Source organism: Acinonyx jubatus, chromosome C1, assembly GCF_027475565.1.
Source record: "Acinonyx jubatus isolate Ajub_Pintada_27869175 chromosome C1, VMU_Ajub_asm_v1.0, whole genome shotgun sequence".
Classification (NCBI taxonomy): domain Eukaryota; kingdom Metazoa; phylum Chordata; class Mammalia; order Carnivora; family Felidae; genus Acinonyx; species Acinonyx jubatus.
Window position 1 is genome coordinate 84,428,294 of NC_069381.1, and position 22,734 is coordinate 84,451,027.

The 22,734-nt window shown below is 38.7% G+C and overlaps 1 protein-coding gene across 8 annotated transcripts in view; it reads left to right on the forward strand.

The window, feature by feature from the left end:
- The window catches only part of CDC14A (cell division cycle 14A), a 204,711-nt gene that overhangs the window by 58,039 nt on the left and 123,938 nt on the right, over window positions 1–22,734 (forward strand). For all 8 annotated transcript variants that reach the window (XM_053214524.1, XM_053214526.1, XM_053214527.1 and 5 more), the window contains one exon: window positions 6,363–6,442. In XM_053214524.1, coding sequence (XP_053070499.1) covers window positions 6,363–6,442 — 80 coding nt within the window. The remainder of the gene's footprint in view (window positions 1–6,362; window positions 6,443–22,734) is intronic.

The window sequence follows — 22,734 nt, forward strand, 5'->3', positions numbered from 1 at the left end:
TTTATACTTCAGTATAAAGGAGAATAATTACAACAGAGCTGTCAGGAGCCCATCAGGAAGTGGTTAGGAGTGCTGTGGGGAGCCAGACTGCCTGACTCCACCACACCCTAGCTCTGTGACCTTGACCAACTGATTCTCAGCATTTCTTGTATAAATGGAAATGGGTTAATAATGGAACCTATTTCAGGGTGGCTGTGAGGACTATTGAGCCAAATTATGTAAAGTGCACGGAATAGCGCCTGGCACATAGAAGGCACCTTGTAACTTTTTGTTTTTATTATTATCATCATTATCATGGTCATTTTCATTCTTATAGTTGAGTCTAAGGAGTCGGGGAAGGTGGTGGAGGTGGTATTTGAGGTAAGTCTAATGAAATAGAAGAATTTTCGTAGCCTGAGATGGTGTGGAGAGTATTCCAGAAGAAACCTCAGATGAAGGTGTCAAGTATGCTTAGGGAATGGTGAGGAGTCCAGACTAGCAGATGTGGTTCATTTAAGTAACAATGAGAAATTCACCCGGACACCTGGGTGGCTTAGTCGCTGAAGGGTCCGACTTTGGCTCAAGTCATGATCTCACGGTTTGTGGGTTTGACCCCGCATTGGGTCTGTGCTGACAGCTCAGAGCCTGCTTCAGATTTTGTGTCTCCCTTTCTCTGCCCCTCCCCTGCTCATGCTCTGTCTCTCTCTGTCTCAAAAATAAATAAAACATTAAGAAAAAAAAAAAAGAAATTCACCTAGAGAGATCAGTTGGCACTTTATCTTGGTGAATGATGGGCAGTCTGGCTGGGGTTTTTGAACATGATTGAGACTCTTAAAATCCTGTTCCAAAATTGCTGGAGTAGGCAGGAGTGGAGGCAGAGAGAAATCACGTTAGTCTTAGCGTGTGATGATAAGGGTTTGAAATAAGGTGATGGCAATAGTCATGAAAGAAAGATCAAATGCAGATTCGCCAGCAAAGGAATGAAGTTTAAGATTCAGGGCCTTTCACATGCTTGGGCCTCTCTCTCAAGGTCATTGAATGGACCCTACTGGTGGTTTTATAAAATTTGAAAAGATATTTGTATCTTTTTTTTTCTCTCCCCAAATGTTATGTTTCAGACCCCCAGGCTGCAGAGACTCTAGAGAAAGAATCAGTCAGGGTATTGATTGGATGAGGGTGGACACATTGAAGGAGAGGCCAGAGTCAAAGGTGACTTTGGAGATTGAGTTTGGCTGATCAGGAGGAACTCTGGATGACAGACATAGGGGGATGATGGGAGAAGCCAGTTAAGGAGCAGTGCTTTCAAACCAAGGAGGTGCTCTACACTGATTAGCTTTACCAGGGAAAGAAATTTTTTTTTTTTTTTTTTTTTTTGCCTCTGCCCGTCCCATCCTCAATTGCTGTCTTGCAAGTGTGATGATTTTAAGTTATATGGGGCTTGGGAAAGGGGTGTGACTGTTAAGGGATTAGAACCCAAAGCACATATCATACATAGGGGACATCGTTGTAAAGCCCCCATTTAACACTCTGTATATGCTGAACCTAGTTGTCTGAAACTTTTAAAGAGAATTTCTCTTTTGGTTTAAATCTCCCATATTTGGTAAATTTTAGGGCTTCTAGACTATTTTCAAGTTGTAACATCTGTTTTCTGGAAACTTCTATTTTGAAGAAATTTAATGGATTCAGAAATTGTTGGAATGCTGATTTCACAGCTATTATGTCAATGTTCTAGTGATAGTACCTGACTGGGAAAGATTGTTCTCAGCATTTATTTCCTCTTTTACAAACAAGTAAAATAATAAACAACAGGAAATCAAATGCCAAAACTAAAGAATACGCTCTCAGATGGCCAAATCAAATCCTCACGAGTATTTCCACTTTACAGACCACAAAATATAAGTGTAATTAAAAGAGGGCACAGGTTTCGTCTTTATATTAGGGTTGTGTACATGTATACATGTTGTATTTTATAGTAAGTCTTTTTGGGGGAAATAATAGCACCTCAAAACAAAGCTAGAAACATAGTAAGAACTGAAGCAAATGTGCCCAGAGAAAGACCATCAGGCAATTTGTGACTAAGGGTCTGGTTCTGCCCTTCTATAGTAAGCCATTTGTTTGAAGAATCACCTTTTAGGTATCAGAAAGATTAAATTATCTGAGTAAGGAAATATCATTGTAAATTCCAAAATGCTTCTGAAATTCATATATATTATTTTTTGACAGGCTTTAAAGATTTAATGACCATAGGATTTAGTGGAAAGAAATGATTTAGGAGTATTTGCGGATTAATTCTAAGAGGATTTTATTAACTTCCCAGGTTGGTTTGCTATTCTTCTATAAGATTAGTCCAAACTTGATATTTTTCAGCATTGTTTCTCAATGTGTGGGATGCACATGATTTAAAAATGTTAAATTATGTATTTTAATATTCATTTATGTCTAGACTCTATATGGCAAATGATATTGGTTTTCAATTAATAGCAATGATGTAAAACACTTGAGAATAAATTGATTTAAAAGAGTATGTCTATTTAAAGAGAGATGGTAATACAGGGTGCTTTGTGTGGTTGCCGAAGTAGGGTAGATTGATGCACGATTAGTTGAAGTGTGGGAAACATTGGTGTATTGGTAAACCATATAAATTACGCTATCTTGTAGTACTATAATTTTAATAATGTTGTTAAATAAAAACTCGCAGCCATTGTGTGGTTGGTTGGTTGTTTGGCTGGTATGTATGTATGTATGTATGTATGTATGTATGTATGTATTTATTTAAGAATGCTGGCTCTTTAAGAATCTTTTAGTAAAGAAATTGAGAGAGTTAGGGGCACCTGGGTGCCTCAAGTTGGTTAAGCGTCCGACTTTGGCTCAGGTCATGATCTCACAGTTTGTGGGTTCGAGCCCCGTGTTGGGCTCTGTGCTGACAGCTCAGAGCCTGGAGCCTGCTTCAGGTTCTGTGTCTCCCTCTCTCTCTGCCCCTTCTCTACTCGTGGTCTGTCTGTCTGTCTTTCCCTCTCAAAAATAAAAGAAAACATTAAAAAAATTAAAAAAGGAAATTGAGAGAGTTATTTGGATCCTTGGTACCTAGCATCAAAGTTGATTAAGCAAAAACACAATCACTTTAATTGGTTTACTTCTAGTAGTTAGAAATAAGAAAGCATATGTCCAATGCTATTCTATTGAGAGTTTTCTAGGACTTCTTGGCAAGAGTAGTGTCCTTTGATAAAAGTAATGCATGTGCTCCAGGGGTCAATTAGTAATTGGTAAATGGTACACCAAACACCATGCAGAGGGCTTTTGTTAAGTTTTATCACTCAAAAGTTTGGGAAGGTCCTTTCAGTTTGGGTTTATATGTGCTAATATCTAGTGAAGAGAATAGACCGCATATTATTTTTTTCCCTGGGAAGCAGAAAAGGAAAATAAAAATATTTAGAAGATGCTTTGAAATTAATTTTATTCAGAAAATATTTTTAGAAAAATTAGAATATCTGGCACCCAACTTTTGAATATTAAATATAGATTTTATTTTTAGAAAGAGTAGACATTTACTGTTTCACTGATTTATTCTACATTTGAAAAACAAATTAATCATGTCAGTACAAAATGTAAAACACGTGGAAACTATAAATGTAAAACATGCAGTAAAGTAGAAAGTACTCTTTTCCTTTCTCGCTCCAGTGCTCTCCCAACCCTATTTCTCAGACACGACTACTATTAACAGTTTGAAGTCACCTAGTTTTAAGAAGTCAAGTGGAATGGCATTTAAGAATTTGGAAGAGTAGGAATCTTTTTTCCCAATTTGTGCTGCTGTGGCCTGTGTTTATATTTTCAAGCATATGTGGCAAATGGAAGTACTTTGGGCTTTGGAGTCAGATCTGTGTTCGAATTCTAACTCCATCACAGAACAGCAGCGCGAGTTTGGAAAGTTCCTTACCTTCCTGTGCTTCAGATTTCTCAGCAGCAAGGCTTAGTAAATGTTGCTTTTCTTCTGAGCTTTAATCAGGCCTAGTCTGTCTCTCTTTCTCTTTTAATAGGAGACATATCTAAGAAGATCTGGCATAAGAATCCATGACATGTTTGGTTTTTTTTTTAAATAGAATTTGTTATTTTAATGACCCTAGCCTGCATGCATTCAGTAATGCACTCATTTATTACATTTCACCTAGTGTCAGGTTGTAAAAGGTCACTGAATTTACCTGCCCCTGGAATCTTCCTGGAATTTAGATGGCCTCTGCTGGGTTTCACTTTGCACTTATTAATAATTGAGCACTGGGATAAAAATAAAAACAGACTCTCATCTTACAGTGTGAGAACATGGGTCATGTGTGCTAAGTCATGCAGGTAAGATGAGTACCCTGTGGGGTATCCAGTCTAAAGAAGTATTTCATGTGGGCTGTCACCTCTCTCCTGCAGAATGGGTGCCTCAAAATGAAAGGAAATTAATGTAATTGCTCCTGAGGAGGGAAATGTATTTTTGCTTTTCAAAGGTTGTTGTATAAGCTTTAATTATGTAATCCAAACACAGAAGCCTTTTACCGCAGCTTTCCCTTTTAGCAGCAGTAGTCAACTTTGCGATACTGCTGCATCTTCAGGCTTGAGAAATTGCATTATAACCAACTCTATTTATAGGGTATAACCTGCCCATTAGGGCACAGCAAAATCCTGTTTTAATATTGGTCTTTAAAGCTATGTTTGGTTTAAATGGATTTTTATGATTTGAGCTGCAACTAGAGTTCTGATTCTCCATTTGTAGAATCAGTGACTCACATCTAGATCGTTCTTTTACAGTGGTTTCATTTTCTGTGCTGTTTTTTGTTTCATGTTCAATTTGCTTTGGTGGTTTGTGCCTTATCAGACCTCCAGGTTTACTTGCCAAATGAATATGGAGCTTTCTTTTTAAAGCTAGAAGTATCTTTTATGTTTTTATTTTAGTTTTCTGTTTATTTTTTATTTTTTACTTTGAGAGAGAGAGTGAGAGTGGGGAAGAGGGGCAGAGGGAGAGAAAGAGAGAATCTTAAGCAGGCTCCATGCTCAGTGTGGGGTCTGATGCGGGGCTCGATCCCATGATGCTGAGATCATGATCTGAGCTGAAATCAAGAGTTGGATACTCAACTGACTGAACCGTCCAGGCACCCCAGTTTCCTTTCTTTAGAGAAGACAGAATTGAGGTATTTTCTGGTCCTGAAATTATTAATAAGTAAATACACATAATATATTGCTAATGGGGTAGCTCAAAACTCAAAGAAAATTTTCAAGTAAAGAGGAAAGTCCTACTTGTTAGGAACTGAGACTCTGCCCCTCTTGTTGAAATGTACAGGGTGTTCAAATAATGCCATTAATTCTATGTGGAGAGGATTTTTAGGAATAAAATTTGATTCCAACTATAGAGGAAAAGCACTGATGCCCTCAGCCCCAAGTTAGAATATTACATTATACTTAGAATAAAATCAAAGTCTGCCAATGGTTTGTATTGCTCTTCACTATTTGGCCACTAGTTGCTTCTCCTTCCCATGTTCTAGCCACGCTGCTGATCCCTTGTCCAACCCACCACACTCTTTCCCTTGCAAGGATGGTGGCCCTTGTGGTTCCTACTGCCTGGCAAGCTGTTCTTCCTTTCCCCTGCTCTCCCCTGGGTTTCCCCCTGCATGTCTTACCCTATATGTCTCCTGGGCACCCCTCTCAAGCAGCCCCTTTCTATTCTCTTTCCAGAACCTTGTTTATTTCCTTTTGAGCACTTAACTCAGATGGTATTTATTTTTGTTAATTATTGTCTTTGTCTCATTAGAATGTAAATTCTATTACAAGAACAGAAGTACCTGATACAGTGCCTGCCACATATCATATAGTCAATATGTTGATTAAGTTGTTTACTGGTTTTAAGAGCTCATTTTTGTTTCTTTAAGATTAGTTTATCATGCTGGACCAGAGGGATTTAAGTATCTTGGATATCAACAGTCCAGCCAGTGTGTTTTCTAATGCTGTTACCTGCATTCATTTTCACCCGCTTCGTTGTGATTTTATTTTATTGTGCTGACAGTGCACAGTCCAATAATGGAAGTAGAATTGTTCTGCTCCCCAAAGGGAAAGCACTGCCATTGTGCCTGTTCAATGTGCCTTGTAAACAGCCCTGGATGGCCTCTTTATGGATCTGCCGTCTGTCTCTAAGCTCTATCCATTCCTCAGCCAAAGGCTGCAGCTCAGCTTCAAGCTGGAAAAGAAATTTTGGCAGCTCAGTTGCTATCTTTTAAAGGTCAGCATTAATTGTCACCATGACTGACAGTTTGTCAGAGTGGAAAAGGGGAAATGCAAATTTGGTGAGTAGTTAAATTAGTTTCGTATCATTCTTTGATGGTGTTCTAAATGTTGCTATTTCTCTGTCTTAGGTAATCTACTTAAAGAAGACACCAGAAGAAGCCTACAGAGCACTGCTATCTGGCTCAAATCCCCCCTATCTTCCTTTCAGGTATAACTCTTGTGAGACTTGGGCTAATGGCACTTGGCTAGGCAGCTGCCGCTGTAGAGTTGGATTACTACTGTTTTTTAATTGTCTTTAGACTGTGACTATGATGTTGTATGGAATAAAAGAGATGTTAGTTTTTATTTTATTTTTGTAGAGTTCCCCCCTCCCCATCTAACTAAGAATAAAATCGCTTTTTAAAAAATATTTTTTGGGGTTAACTTATTTTGAGAGAGAGAGAACGAGTGGGGAGGGGCAGAGAGAGAGGGAGACACAGAACTCAACACAGGCTCCAGGCTTTGAGCTGTCAGCACAGAGTCTGACGTGTGGCTCAAACCCATGAACTATGAAATCATGACCTGATGCAAAGTTGGACGCTCAACTAATTGAGCCACCCAGGCACCCCTAGCTTTTTCTTTTTAGGAATTAATTTTCTCCTTGAACCCGTTCTATGTCTTGAGGAAGGCTGTCTCTCATTACAGTGTTGGGAAATATTTTTTTAAGTATCAGCTGAAGGTCTTTAAATTTTTTTAAAGTTTATGATTTATTTTGGGAGAGAGAGAGAGTGAGCAGGGAAGGAGCAGGGAGAGACAGAGAGAGAGAGAGAGAGAGAGAGAGAGGGAGAGGGAGTCACAAGTGGGTTCCACAGGATCAGTGCAGAGCCTGATGTGGGGCTTAAAGTCATAGAACTGTGAGATTATGACCTGAGCTGAAACCAAGAGTCAGATGCTTAATCAGGTGAGCCACCCAGGTGCCCCATCAGCTGATGGTCTTTTAAAAATTTCAGGTAAACTTGAGCCTGTTTAAAAAATGGAAGGGAACATACAGCCAATCTCCTACAACAGTCATTTCTGATAGAATTATGAATGATTTTAACAGTTTTACCTTTTTGCTTATTTGTATGTCCAAACCTACAAGCATATGCATTTCTTATTGTTGTTACTAATCTCATATTACCAATTACAATGAACGGAAGGAATAGCAAAGATTGAGGATGCCTCTTTGTCTGACTTCCTTACTGTCCTGTAAACTCAGAGGGCAGGTCCTGGTGCCCGACACTTAAAAGTGCTCTTAGTAAATATTTGAATGAATAAATCAATACTAAATCCCTTAAGGTCCAAGGGGCTCCCACCTCTGTTTCTCAGGCCACAGGAGAGGGCCTTAATTAGGCACAGGGTGGGTGCCAAGGTGGGGAGGAGGAATGGGGGAGATATTGCCCTAATGTGCTTGATCTTCTTGATCCGCTTGACTGTCTCAGTGAAGTCAGAGGAGAGTAGTGAGAGGAAAATGTCCTCCAGCAATCTAGAGTATGAACGAATTAGCGATTGAAGGACAGATAAAAACTCACAGTTTATGTATAGGAGCTTTTTAACATGGAGACAAAGCTTGTTTTTTGCCTTCCCCTTCTACTGGCTTCTATAATTTGAAAGTCCTTTGTAAAATACAATCCTAACTTTTAGAAAAAGATAATTATTTCAGTCAGTTTGGGCTGGTGTAACAAAGTGCCATGGACTTGGTGGCTTGTAAACAATAGAAAGGTATTTCTCAGTTCTGGAGGTGGGATCTGGGTGGTCACGTTCTGGTGAGGGATGCAAACTGCTAACTTGTATCCTCACATGGTAGAATGAGAGTGAGAAAGATCTCTGGGGGTGCCCTTTATGACGGCACTAATCCCCTTCATGAGGGCTTCACCCTCATGACCTAATCACCTCCCAAAAGTCCCACCTCCTAATACCATCAGCTTGGGGATTAGGATTTCAACATGTGCATTTTGGGGGGACACTAACATTCAGTCCATTGTGGTAATAATAATAATATTAATCATTCTACTAAGTTTTAAACAAAGTGGTTAAGAATATATGTCTTGGAGGCCAAGACACTGGGTTTAAAGGCTTGTTCTGCTTTTTACTACATGTGGTAAGTACAAGCACCTTGAGCAAGTTATTTATTCTCTCTGAGCCTCAGTTTCCTTTTCTGTAAAATGGCTTTAGGGCTATCCTGGGGATTAAATGAAGTAATTCATTTATGATTATGCCTGGCTTTTGTTTTTCTCCTTGTTAGTAGTACTGTTACTATTATTAATAAGAAATAAGGATTTTCCACAAGGATATAAATATGAATAGGAAGTATTTCTTCCTAATGATCTCAGCTTCTAGTTGGGGCAGGCAGACCTCTAGGCACATAATTAACTGTCAAATAGTTAGGTTGTACAAAAATAGAAGAGAAGACTAATTCTGACAGAGATTTGGGAAAGGATCAGACTCATTTAAACTGAGCTTTCATTTTTTTAACGTTTATTTATTTATTTTGAGAAGGGAGAGAGAAAGAGCGAGCACATGGACACAAGTGATGGAGGGATAGACAGAGGGAGAGAGAAGAGAATTCCAATCAGCTCCTTGCTGTCAGCACAGAGCCCAACTTGGGGTTCGAGCACACGAACCATGAGATCATGACCTGAGCTGAAACGAAGAGTCAGATGCTCAACCGACTGAGCCATCCAGGCGCCCTGCACTCTAAGTTGTATCTTTCTGATAACCCAAGACATCAAGAGTTGTGTTTACATTAAGCTGTGTTTATTTCTAACTCCAAACTCTTCATAAACTATACATTTGAAAAAGAAAATACCACAAAGTAGTATATTTATGATTTAGTAAAGCACTAATTTTTAAAATTATTATTGTTATTTACTTATTTTTTCAAGTACTCTCTATACCCAACATGGGGCTTGAACTCATGACCCCAAGATCAAGAGTTGCTTGCTCTTCCAACTTAATGAGCTAGGTGTCCGCTCCCCTCCTATTTTTTTAAAATTTTAGTAAAGAATTTAGTTGAAAGAATACTATTCCAGAATAGTTTTCTGGAATTAGACTGAAGAAGCTTAATTTTTTCCTAATCAAGATAAGATGTGAGTTGATTTTAGTCTCTACCTCAGGCCAACTAAGGCTAATGTAATATTGTTAACGACCATCTTACAGTTCTGGTCAGCCATCATTGCCTTGGCCTTTATTTGTAATCTGGATTCTGTCATCCACTAGGTTTCTTACACTATTTGTTGCTAAATTATAATTTTCTCTTCATTGTCTAGATTTTTAAAAACCTTTTTTTAAAAAGTTTTTATTTATTTAAGCAATCTCTACACCCAACATAGAGCTTGAACTCATGACCCTGAGTAGCATGCTCTTAAGAGTAGCATGTTCTTCCTGCTGAACCAGCCAGGGGCCCCTAGACTTTTTTTTTTTTTAAAGCAAGAGAGAATAGCAGGGGGAGAGGGAGTGAGAATCCCAAACAGCCTCCACATTCAGCATAAAGTCAGACATGGGGTTTAATCCCACGACTGTGAGATCATGACCTGAGTTGAAATCAAGAGCCTGGCGCTTAACCGACTGAGCCACCCAGGTGCCCTAGATTTTTTTTTTTTTTTTTAAATCTACTCCTGCCTTAATACTTTCATTTAAAAAACAAGAAGCCTTGAAAGAACTTCTATTTAAGTGCAATTGCTTTATTATTTAAAGTTTTTAAAAAATGAAGACCAGTTTGAAGGCTTGTCAAAGTATGGCTGGTATCTTTATGTGCCCCTCCATCAAATTCCTGTTTCCATTTGTGCTCTATACTTTTAATGTCTTTCTAATAAAGAAGTTTTAAGGCTACTGTGAACTTAAATAATGCTCTTCTTCAAGATTTATTCATTTAATAAAAATGTATCTAAGCAATCTTTTCTGTGAAGCCTTTCCTCATTTTTCTAGAGAGGCTTGGTAGGTCCTCTGCCTGTAATTCCCCATTATATTTTGTGTATTGCATTTTGTGTATTACATTTGCTACATACATAATTAAAGCAAATGTCTTGTATTTATTTGTTTGCCTGGGTGACTCTTCACCAAATATGGCTGACTCTTCTCTTGAGGACTGGGATTGGGCTCTTATTTGTGTGCCAGGGAATAGATACATTAATTTATTTATGGATTTTTCTGTGCTAGTCACTGTGATAGTCTTATGGATCTTAGGAGGATAAGGACAGCAAGGTATTTGTTCTGGGGAACTCAGTGCATAGTTTGTAAGTGTGTAGGTATGTAAGACAATTGTTGTGCTTTGTTCAATTCAGGAGATAGGTACTATGGGAATACTGAAGAAGGAGGTTTAAACCTGAAACTGGGGATTGGAGGAGATGTTAGAGGTAGGCACCACGATTGCCTTTTCATGCTAGGATGAAAACTGGAAAATAACAATCCAGGTGTTGATTTTAGGTGCTGTGATTTCATTTGCATGGCTTAGCTTGTCTTTTATAATGGTAGGTTAGGCAGGATATTATACATTATGATGTTTGCAGTACAGGCACATTACTATAACTGAAAGGACTGTCTTACTGAGGTTTTTCTTTTGGATTTATCTTAAAAAACTGTAGATTATAGATTTATATTACCTTAGGTAAACATTCTGTAAAGATGAGGGAAATAAAAATAAAAAGAGTTGGGTAGCTTTACTGCCTCTTCTTTTTTTTCACCCAGTTTTATTGAGATGTAATTGACATCAATGATTATCACAATAAATTTAGTTAACATCCATCATGTCAAAGAGTTACCAAAAAAAGTTTTTCCCCCTTTTGAGGAGAACTTTTAGGACCTATTTTCTTAGCAACTTTCAAGTCTAACAGCAGTGTTAACTGTAGTCATCATATCGTACATTACATCTTCAGTAGGTATTTTATAACTGAAAGTTTGTACCTTTGACCACCTTCACCCGAATCCCCATTTACTGCTTAGTCTTGATTACATTGATTATGTAGACTTTAGAGATAGTTGAATTTCTGGCTGTTGTGACACTCAAGGAGTGTTTGTTGTGATGTTACTGTTTGCAAGTCAGTATTAGGATGTTCCATTTAATTGTAAAGTAAATGTGTCAAAAAATGTACTTTTGCTTGTATTAAGGATAGTCAATGTGTTTGTCAAGAGTGACGTTGGCTGAAAACTAGAGGAAGAGGGTATTTTTCACTTACTTCAGTTCTTTGAGTCCATCCATCTTTAGTGTTGGCTTGGCAGTTGGCCTTCCAGGGAACAAGGGCCTTTCAGTTCTAGGGTCAGAGTCAGCAGAGTTTGAATTGTCAAGCCTGGTGTGAATCTTCTTAGGTACTTTTCCTTTCAGCGTACTACCAGATTCATAGTCTATACTATTGAACAATTGTTCTACAAACTCTTATTAATTGTGCTTGTCTAAGGTCCCATGAGACCACCAACTCTGAGTGCAGTTCTCAGATTGTTTTCTTGGCAGTCAGTGGCTGTGGTTTTCAAATCTGCATTCTCTGACGTTCATAAAACAGTATTTGTGAAAACTCTAAGCCTTGCAAAACATGGAAATTGCACAACTCTTCATTTTGATGTCTTTTGTGCTTTTAAATTTGTTTTACACTTACTTCTTTGTTTATTGATCCATATGTGTCAGTTTGGTAAGTTTTTTTAGTATCGATGATGATTCATAAATCTGCTAAAGTCAAGTTTTCTATGACATATAATATTAAGTGGGGAGTGAAACAGCACAGACAATAAAGAACATCCAGAGTCCCAGTTTTGAAGACAAATACAGAAAGCATGACATGACAAACATTGACTAGGTACAGAGGTGAGGCTGAGGTAAGGGTGCTCTGCTGATACCCAATGGAATAAAGCTGGTTGAATGTTGAATGTTCCATCTCCAACTATTAGTTTAGTTTTTCTATTTTGTTCTTGTATTTTTTTTTTTTTTTTTTTTTTTTTTGCAAGTCTCTTCCTGGATAGGCCCAGGAATGCATTTTTGTGTAGCTATTTTATTTTAGCTTGGGGAAGAGGCTAGACCTATAGGTAGTATTTCCCAAAGTTATGTTGGTTCTTATACTAGGTTTTAAAAAGTCTGAGAGGTTTTAAAAAATACTGGTGCCTGGTTCTACTCCTGGAAATGTTGACATAATTGGTCTGGGGTATTAGGTTTGGGTATTGGGATTTTCAGAAACTTTCTACATAGTTCCAGTATGCTGCTAAGTTTGAGAAACATGGCTCTATGTGATCTGCTGTGGCAAAATAAAAATAAAAATAATAAAAAGATTCAAAGGTCAAATAAGTTTAGAACTCTCCGTCTTAGAGGTTTAAAAAGCACATTCTTGGGATGCCTAGGTGGCTCACTCAGTTGAATGTAGGACTCTTGGTCTGCTCAGACCATGATCTTGAAGTTTGTGAGTTTGAGCCCCACCTTGGCCTCCATGATGATGGTGAGGATCCTGCTTGGGATTCTCTTTCTCCCTTTCTCTCTGCCCTCCCCTGCTCATGTGCTCACTCTCTCTCTCAAAATAAATAAACTTAAAATAAAAAAATGAAAAGCACATTCTCATTTTAAAGATTCTGAATGGCTCTGAGTAATAGAGGGATCTGTTTGACTTAGTTTAGCGCCAGCTCTTCCAAAGTACTTCATCCTGAATCCCTTCCCACTCCCTGCAGTTTCTGTTCCTATCCGGCAGCACCAGTGTTCTGAAACATTCTAGGACCCATTTCCTGATCCACACCTGTGTGGAACAAAGTGGATCTCTTGGGATTAGAATAATATGCTGTCATTTGTGGAACTGTTTTTATGTTGTTTCCTGAGAGTCTTGGAAATAGATGGCTTGTCAAATGATAGCATTTTATCTACTATGAACAGGAACATACAACTTTTCTCTTACAGCACGTGTGAGACTAGAAAACCTTTCTTACCAGAGGGCCCACAAACCTCCCAAAGGCAGTCCTTTAATGACATTTGTCATTAAAATGAATCTGTACTGTTTGTATTAAGGGAGGGGTTTGTTGTGTTTTGGGGATGACCCTTAGTGATATCCCTGTTGCTGAGCTGTGTCTTAATGTGGCTGAGTCTTAGTGGGAAATCTCTGAAGCAATGACTCTAGATCATCTGGGCATGCCAGAACTTGTAGGTCTCTGAACAAAGGCTCAAAGGGGTCAACCACTTAGAACTTGGCATTAGGCTGCCTTCTTTCTTCTAAAGCAAAGTAAACATGTGCTGGTAGATGTTAGATGTTATTATAAAATCTATCTCTTCACAGGAAACGTTGAGCCAGATATTTGTTAACTTAAATATGATATTGTGATTTTTGTCAAAGTGTATTTAGCAATTAACTTTGTATTTCAAAGGGAAAGTTTTCCTTACCATGTTTTTCTCTTGAGTATCAAAAATATAGAAACAATTTATTTTATCCTTTTAAAGATTTTATTTTCGTTTTCAATTTTTCCTTCTGATGGCTACCTCTTTGCTTCTCAGTGGTGATCTTTGGGGTTATTTCTGCCCTCATGGATGTTTAATAAACCTTTGTTTTTAATGCTTGGTATGATGAGAAAGATCTGCATTAGTTTTGAGTACTGAGGTTGTGCCAGTTTCCTGAGTGTTGAAAATAGATAAAAGTAGATGGCTTATCCAGTACAAACTGTTGAATCCATTCTCAACAGCTAGGGCATGTTGAGTAACTTGGACTACCATGAAAAGCAGTCTCTTTATCAGATTTTTCTTGTTATAGTGGTAAATAAGCACCATTATATAGGATCTGAGAACAGAAACAACTGTCAGGGTCTTTATGACCCACTAACTACATGTAAGGAAGTGAGTTACATCTATTCTGTTTTTGGAACATGGCAGTGCTTCAATGTGAAAATTGGTTCAGATAACTTTTTTTGTTATTCTTATTTTTACGGTCCCAGATCGGTGTTACCAGACTTTCTACTGAAGAGTCACTGATAAAGGTGGTTTAGAAAAAGATTGCAATCATTTACATTAATGAACATAGTTATTTTGTTGAATGTCTTGTAGATGAAGCTCTTTTCGATACCTGGATTAAAGACAATTTACTATTATTTTTATCTGTGAAGCAGAATTAATGTGGTTAAATGGGTGGCACTCACATGTTGATAAAAGGCCCAGAGCACAGTGCTTGATCTGTTTTTTTGGTGCCCGTTATTGTTAGTTCTAAACAGATCCTATTCTGCTGACTTTATGTAACCTTTTAAGCCATGATTTAGAAATGAATTTTTACATATCCGTTTCTTTAGATGAACAGAGAGATTACTGTATGGCCTTACATTAAATCTGAAAAGCAGGAGATTCTGTGTTCTGTGTTTGTTAGGTACTGGTTGTGTTCAGCTTTTGATTTTGCTGCCCCATGAAGTCATTTGGTTTTGCTCTTTGGGTGGAGATGGCTCTGTTCTCCCTATGAATTCTCATCAAATACCTTTTCATCTTGTAGCCTAGGTGATACAAGCAATCAGCTCTTTCTTTTCTCTGGAGCTAGTACATATGTGTCATGGATTTGTTCAGAGACTGGAAGTCAAGTATAGTTTGGATAATTATGTGAATATTTTGGGGCATTGTCTAGTTCCCAGGTATCCATACAATATAGTCTAGAGCTGAACTGTCCAGTATGGTAGCTAGCAGCTTTGTGTGCTTTTGAGCACTTGAAATTTGTTTAGTCCAACTGAGACTGTAAGTTAAAGATATATATTGGATTTTGAAGATTTGGTATAAAAAATGTAAAATGTCTTCTTTATAATTATGTTGATTAAGAAAATATGTTACTAATTGATTTCACTTGTTTCTTTTTACTTTTTAAAATATGGTTTTGAACAAAATTAAAATTATAATTTTGGTTCTCTTTTGTGGACAGCATCATATTTCCGTTGGACAGCAATGACCTAGATTGAATTTTCATTATTGTACATAGTTTATGATTCAAATTGTTTTATATAATTTTTGTTTTGTTGGGTCAGTTGTTCCCAGCCACTAGAGTTGTTCAGATATAAAATGAATGATTTCCCGGTAATTTATTCATTCATTTGACATCTAAAACATTAATGGACCCAACACTGTGCTAGACTCTGGGCATGCAGACATAAAGGACACATTACCGGTCCTTAAGAAGCTCATGTTCTTGGGGCGCCTGGGTGGCTCAGTTGATTGAGCGTCCGACTTCAGCTCGGGTCATGATCTCACAGTCTGTGAGTTCGAGCCCCGCATTGGGCTCTGTGCTGACAGCTCAGAGCCCGGGGCTGTTTCAGATTCTGTGTCTCCCTCTCTCTCTGACCCTCCCCCGTTCATGCTCTGTCTCTCTCTGTCTCAAAAATAAATAACTGTTAAAAAAATTTTTTTTTTTTTAAAAGAAGCTCATGTTCTTGTGCGGTTGTGTAGTTGGATTTAGGTCAGTGCTTGGAAGGTGCTTAGATGAATCTTTGAGATGCTTTCCAACCCATTGCTCTGAAGATATTGGCATACCTCCTAACTATTTGTTATCCAGAGAACTCACAGAGAATCATGGAATTAAAACATATGTAGATCATAGCCATCCACGATGTTTCTTCTATCAGCTCTTTTGTATTCTTTAGAGTAGTCTCTACATTTTATTTATTTATTTATTTATTTATTTATTTATTTATTTATTTATTTAATGTTTGTTAATTTTTGAGACAGAGAGAGACAGAGTGTGAATGGGGGACAGGCAGAGAGAGAGGGAGACACAGACTCCGAAACAGGCTCTAGGCACTGAGCTGTCAGCACAGAGCCCAACATGCGACTCATACCCATGAACCACCAGATCATGACCTGAGCTGAAGTCAGACGCTTCGGCAGAACCACCCAGGTGCCCCTGTAGTCTCTACATTTTAAACCCTGTGACTCTGTTCTTTATTCTTTCTTCATTTCCAACAGCTTCATTACCGGAAATGCCTTCTAATTGCTTTGTGTGAATATGTTCTTTCATCTCCCGTTTTGGCTCCTCATTATTAACATTTATAAGGTTGCTTCTTTCACAGTGATGTCTAGATTCTTAGGCTACAAGCAGTGGTATGTTGGTAAACAGGCTCTGTAAGTAAAAAGGGTTTGTTGATTTCTGTGGTGTAAATACAGCCACCAATGCTAATTTGGGTTCTGAAAATTGTTGAATATTCAGTAATCACTTTGTGGGAGCCTATGCTCTATGACAATAGTGGGATTCAGCACTTTCTCTTTTTATCTCATTGTGGATGGTGGTTCTAGTTTTCTTAAATTTAATGTTTCTTCTATTGCTTCTCTGGAAAATAAATGCAAAAATATAATAAAGTTCCAGTTGCTTCATCTATTCAAATATTCATTTAGTTTTTCATTCAACAAATATTTGTTGACTGCCAGCCACTCCCAAGGTCATAGTTAGTGGATCTTTATAATCATTTCATAATACTTTCATGGTTCATTTGGCTACTATGCTGGACGTCACACTTACAAAGAGAGTTGTTGTGATGGATGGAGTTTAGATGGTCTAGCATGAGGTTGGGTTAAATTTGTATTTGGATGTGTCTAAACAACTGTTGTCTGTAACCTTAGTCTTCCATATTGGGGAGGAATGTAGAATTTCTTCTTCAGCAGAGATGAGTGATTAGAAACCCTGGGTGTTGGGATATGAACTTCTCTCTGAATGAAGAGCAGCATGGTGTTTACCTATTTAAGGGAGTTAATGCAATGCATGGTAAAACTATCATGACAGATAAAGGTAAGGGCTGTGGTGTCCCCAGACAGCATTGGGTGTGCATACTTTTTCCCACAGTTGAAGTCTGTGGATTTCAGTGGTCCTTTGTGGGAGAGGTAACAAACAATACATGTCCTCTTATTCAACTCAGTAAATATTTGGCTCAATAAATATGAATGAATGAGTGAATGAATGAGTGAATGAATACATTGATAGATGAGTGAAAAAGCAAACTGGGAGTTACGTAAACAATTGGGAGCTGTAGTTGTGATAAAAACTGTGGGAGTTTAAAACTTTATATCACATTAGTGTAGTGATGTAAGTTGTAAAAGCTCTTTATAGTCTCTCTAAAGTGTCTGGGTTAAAATAAAAGTGTGTTTAATATCACTTGACAAGCTCCTTTACTTAATTGAAATGTTTATTCAATATTTCCATTTTGTGCTAAGCAGTATGTTAGGTACTAGGGAGAGAAGGGTAAGTAAAAAATGTATAGATACTGTCTTCTTTGAGGCTGTTACAGAGAGAGGCAGAGAATCAAATAAGCATGCCACGATATGTCAAACTATAGTTGATTAAGTACAATAAAAAAAAGTTGGGGACCTGCTCTAGCCAGGGTGGGGTTGAGGTTTTTCCCTGGAGACTTTGATCTTTGAGTTGGGATCTGAAGGACAGGTAGGGTAACTTAGGCAGAAGGCAGCAGGTGACCTGTGACCAGCAAGAGCAAAGGTCCTGTGGTGAGATCAGAGAGCCCTCTCGGAGGACCTCAGGCAAGGTGTGATGGGCAGATTGTAGAGGGGCATAAAATGAGGAGGCCTATGCAGGCAGGGCCAGATATCACCAGGATACATTCGTTGACATTTTGAACTTTCCTGTGAGAACAGCGGAAGTCAGTGAAGGGTTATAGTCGAAGAGTGACTGGATCTGATGTGCTTTAAAACAGATATCACTCTGGTTGCTGCTAGAAGACTGATTAGCAAGGAGAGGTGGGGGGTGGAAAAGCTGTTGCGGGAGTCCACCTGAGAGGTGGTGGGGGCGGGGTATCAGAGAGAAAGTCAGTGCAGGCAGTTAAGAGGGGAAGGTAATGGGACACTGTGGTGGACAGGATAAGGGGAATGAGAGATGCAGGGACGTCTGAGTTCTAGCGTGAGGGGTTGTGGAAGCTGCCTCTTTTACGGGATAGCGCTGGAGGACTGGATTATCGTTGTTGTTTTGGGGGGGCAGCTGCAAGAGGGTCTTCCTTCACAATGAATGTGAGATGCCTTAAGACACCCAAATGAGAAGGTCATGTATGTGGTTAAAAAAATATATTTATTTATTTAGAGAGACAGAGAGAGAGTTAGAGCAAGTGGGGGAGGGGCAGAGGGAGGGAGGTTCCCACGAACCTTGAGATCATGACCTGAGCCGAAATCAAGAGTCGGATGCTCAACCCACTGAGCCATCTCAGGTGCCCCTGTTTTGCAGTTTTAAGGAGTTTGTGCTAGAGACAGAAATTTGAGGGTCATTGGTAGATTGATGGCAGTTTATATGGATTAGATTGTGTAGGGCAGTTCTCAAAATGTGCTCCTTTCTACCAGCTTCATCAGTACCCTCCTGGAAACCTGTTAGAAACGCAGATTTTCAGGTTCTGCCCCCATTGGATCAGGATTTCTGGTGGGATCCAGCATTCTGAATTTAAGGAACCATCCAGGTGATGCTGATACATGGGAACTCGTCCTGGACTACGGAGAGGGCATGGAGTGAGAAGAATTTGAGTCTGGGATTGAACCTTGAGAAGCTCTAACTTTTAAGGATTTGGAGAAGGATGGCTTTGCCAGGGAGATTGGGTAGTAGCAGTGTGTGGAGATGTAGAAGAAAAATCCAGGAAGCCAGTGAAGACAGTATTCAAAGGAGTATTATTATTGCTGACAAACTCAGTAAAATGATGCTTGGGAAATGTTCCCTGGGTTTAGAAGAAGCAGATCCAGAGAGAAAGAAAGTAGATTACTGATTGCCTGCAAGTGGGGAGGGAAAGTGAGCAGTCACTGTAAATGGGCACCGAATTTCTTTTTTGGGGGCTATAGCTCTTTTGGAATTAGTGGTAATAGGAATTGTGAATATACTAAAAGAAATCACTGACTTGTACACTTTAAAAAGGATAAATTGTGAATTTTATCTCTATTAAAAACAAAGCACCCCAGGCATAGCAATATGAAGATAATTGGTAACTTTAGTGTGACATGTTTGTGGTGTGGACGAGGGTGGAAACAGATCAGAGGGTGTTAAGAGGTGAGAGGAGGGAAAATGGAGCAGGGGGAGAAGTAATTCTTCAGAGAAGTCTTGTTTTAAATATTTTTTTTAATGTTTTATTTTACTTTTTTTTTAAATTTTTTTTTCAACATTTATTTATTTTTGGGACAGAGAGAGACAGAGCATGAACGGGGGAGGGGCAGAGAGAGAGGGAGACACAGAATCGGAAACAGGCTCCAGGCTCTGAGCCATCAGCCCAGAGCCTGACGCGGGGCTCGAACTCCCGGACCGCGAGATCGTGACCTGGCTGAAGTCGGACGCTCAACCGACTGCGCCACCCAGGCGCCCCTATTTTACTTTTTAAGAGACAGCGGGGGACAGAGCATGAGCAGGGGAGGGGCAGAGAGAGAGAGGGAGACACAGAATCGGAAGCAGGCTCCAGGCTCTGAACTGTCAGCACAGAGCCCGACACGGGGTTTGAACTCATGAATTGCGAGATCATGACCTGAGCCAAAGTCGGATGCTCAACCGACTGAGCCACCCAGGCGCCCCTGAAGAAGTCTTGTTTTAAAGAGGAGTCTCAAGAGAGGGTGGTGGTTGAAGGGAGATGTCGAGTCAAGAAAGTTTGGGACAGTTTTTTTTTTTTTTTTTTTTTTCTTTTAAAGATGGTAGAGACCTGAAAGTGTTTAAATTCTGTTGGGAAGGACCCAGAGGAGATACCTGGAGAAGAAAGTGATCATCAGTTGTGTTGAATAATGATACAGTTTCAGACTCAAAGGGACTTCTGTAGTTAACGGAGCCTGGTATTTTCCTAACCATCTCCATTTCTTAGAAAAAAAATAGGTGAAAAATAATCCTGAAGCAATCCTCCAATTCAAACTTGAACGTAGTATGGGGCAGGTATCTTGCTGCCTTCCAGGGCCAATCATTCTTAGATGCTTCTGACTGTATTGGGTGTTTGAGGGAAGGGAAGGGAAGCAGGGAAGATTGATTTGTAACATGGGAGATAATGTTTCTTTTATAGAATAAAATCTCTCAGCTTCTTAAGTGGACTTTCAATCTTATGTCAGTCACTTCCTTCATTCTACCTCCAGAAGAACCCAGTGCTGCCAATTCCTGAGCCTTATGGGACGTTTCTAGTATTTATTAGGTGGATTCTCTGGCTTTGTCACCTTAATATTCCCTTTTCTTGGTTTTCTAATTTACTACCACTCCTCTGATTTCCAGCTTTCACAATTTTATTGCTATCTTCTGCTCTCTTACTCTCCCTGAGCTTGTTGGATTTCTTTCTTAAAAAGCCTTTCAAAATTCTCTTTTTAGTGTGGATTTGGTAGATACATGTGTTCAGTCTGCCATCTCTACCTTCTCTTTCTCTCACTTTTTCCCCCCAGAGAACATATAACATGTTTTTGTGTCTGTTCACTTTTATAGCTGCTCTCCTTTGTCTAAGTAGGAGCCAGGTTCCACTAATAAGCCATTTCTCCTGCTCAGTATGGAGGCAGGTTTGGGAACCTATTTGTCCTTGTGCGGCTGTCATGAGGATTAATTCTCCTGAGGAATGGGTGTAATGTCCTTTGGTGTGTCATCTCCTCTCCCCAGTTCTGAGAATGTGACCTAATTTTATCACATCCCTTATTATATTTCACGCTGTAAATTTCTACCTGTCTTTCCATCCTGCTGTGACCGCTTTATATCCTAATTCTGTCACATGGCATGTTAACTCGCCTTCCTCTCTCAGGTCTATAGATTTGATCACCAGGTCACCAGAGCTCTCTTTTCAGTCACTGGTAAAACTTGTGGCTGTGATAGGCCAAGAGATGTCATGACAGTCTCACCAAACTTTGCAGACAGTCAGAAAGACTGGGTCTGGAGCATTTCTATGACTTATCTATGTGAATTCATTTAGGTGAGTCTAGGCACGGGAAAATATACTTCAGAGAATAAGAGCACCTCCAGTTCTTAAAATTGTTTTACTATTTTAAATAAGAAAGTTTTTGTTTTTGTTTTATTTTTTCTTTACTGAAGTAGTGATTTTTAATCTTGGGTCTGCAGAGATAGTTCAGAGAGTCACTGAGTTTGGATGACAAAAAGTGTCTTTGTTTTCACTTATCTTAATTATATTCAATTATAAATGTTGGAAATAAACTATAGTCGTATTAGCAATATGAATGTCACAATAGAAATTACAGACATTTTTATATCCCATTATAATTTTTACATGCATCTTATATATTTCATATATCTTATTATTTATGTTCATTCCTTCTTCAAAATTATAGTCATCACTAGACCTACTAGGTCTTGTTACATATTAATAAAACAGTAAATAATTAAATATGTCTTATAAATTATTTTTTTAATATTTTGATAAATTTAATCGAATTAGTCTTCTGTTATTCATATATATTTTATTTTATTCATTTAAAAACATCATTCTGAGAAGAGGGGTTCACAGGCTTCATCAGATTTCTAAGGGGTCCATGACACATGAAAGATTCTGAAACCTTGACCCAAAGAGACAAGTGCCTGCAAAGGAGTATGTGATTCTTTATATAAACTGCTATTTTGTCTTAGATCCCAAGCTATACCTTTCTCTGGTTTAGTCCATTAAAATTTGCTTTTTAATACATGGTTTGTCTTTACATGATATTTGGAAAAGGGGCTACTTTGCTTTGCACTGACCCGTGAGTTCAGATAGCATTAAAAAAATGTCTTGAAATCAGATTTACATATGTAGAATAATCCTTCCTATTAACGTAGGTTAACTTTGAAGTTTCAAGAGTGTCTGGGTGGCTCAGTCGATTAAGCAGTTCAGGTCTTGATATCAGGGTCATGGGTTTAAGCCCCTTGTTGAGTGAGGCTTCAGCAAACAAAAAACTTTGAAGCTTCAGAACTTAAACATTTCTTTTAAGTTGCTTTGCTTACTTCCTATTTTTATATTAGGTTATCAGGATGTTGAAATCCAGTGACATTGAAGCTTCATTTTAATTCATGACTTAGCAGCCATAGGTTCAAGTTACATTGGATGGTTGTGATATAAAACTCAGTTTTATGTTAATTATATGTTGAAGCACTTGAAGGTTCTTTTCTCCCCATGGAGCATCATCTTCTGGCACCTTCCCTACTGCTGCCCTTGAACCAACTTTGTGTGGTGCCTTCAACTTTGCCATTGGCAGGTGCCTGACAGCTCTATTCCTTCGGGTCAGCATTGGGGGCTGGGCAGAGAGACTGAGAGCCTGGAGGTCAAGTTTCTTGCCTTGGACACCTTGGAACATTGCTAGTGTTAAAGCTCCAGTGCCAGTTCTTGCTTAACCTCACCTGAACTTGATACTTCAGTTTTATGTTGCCTAAAGTAGGTTGCTCTAAAAACTTAAATAAAGTATGAAGTACTCAATTTTCGGTGCAGTAGGTTCCCACTCCTTTTGATATAACACTTCATGGTGCATTAGAAGTTCTCCTGGATCCTGAGAGGAGATTGTTTGGAAGAATGACTGCTTTTTCCATAGTTTTTTTGTTTTTTTGGGGGGGGGAGGGTAGATAGGAGGGGTGTCATTTAATCCAGGAAAATAGCAGCTAGCTT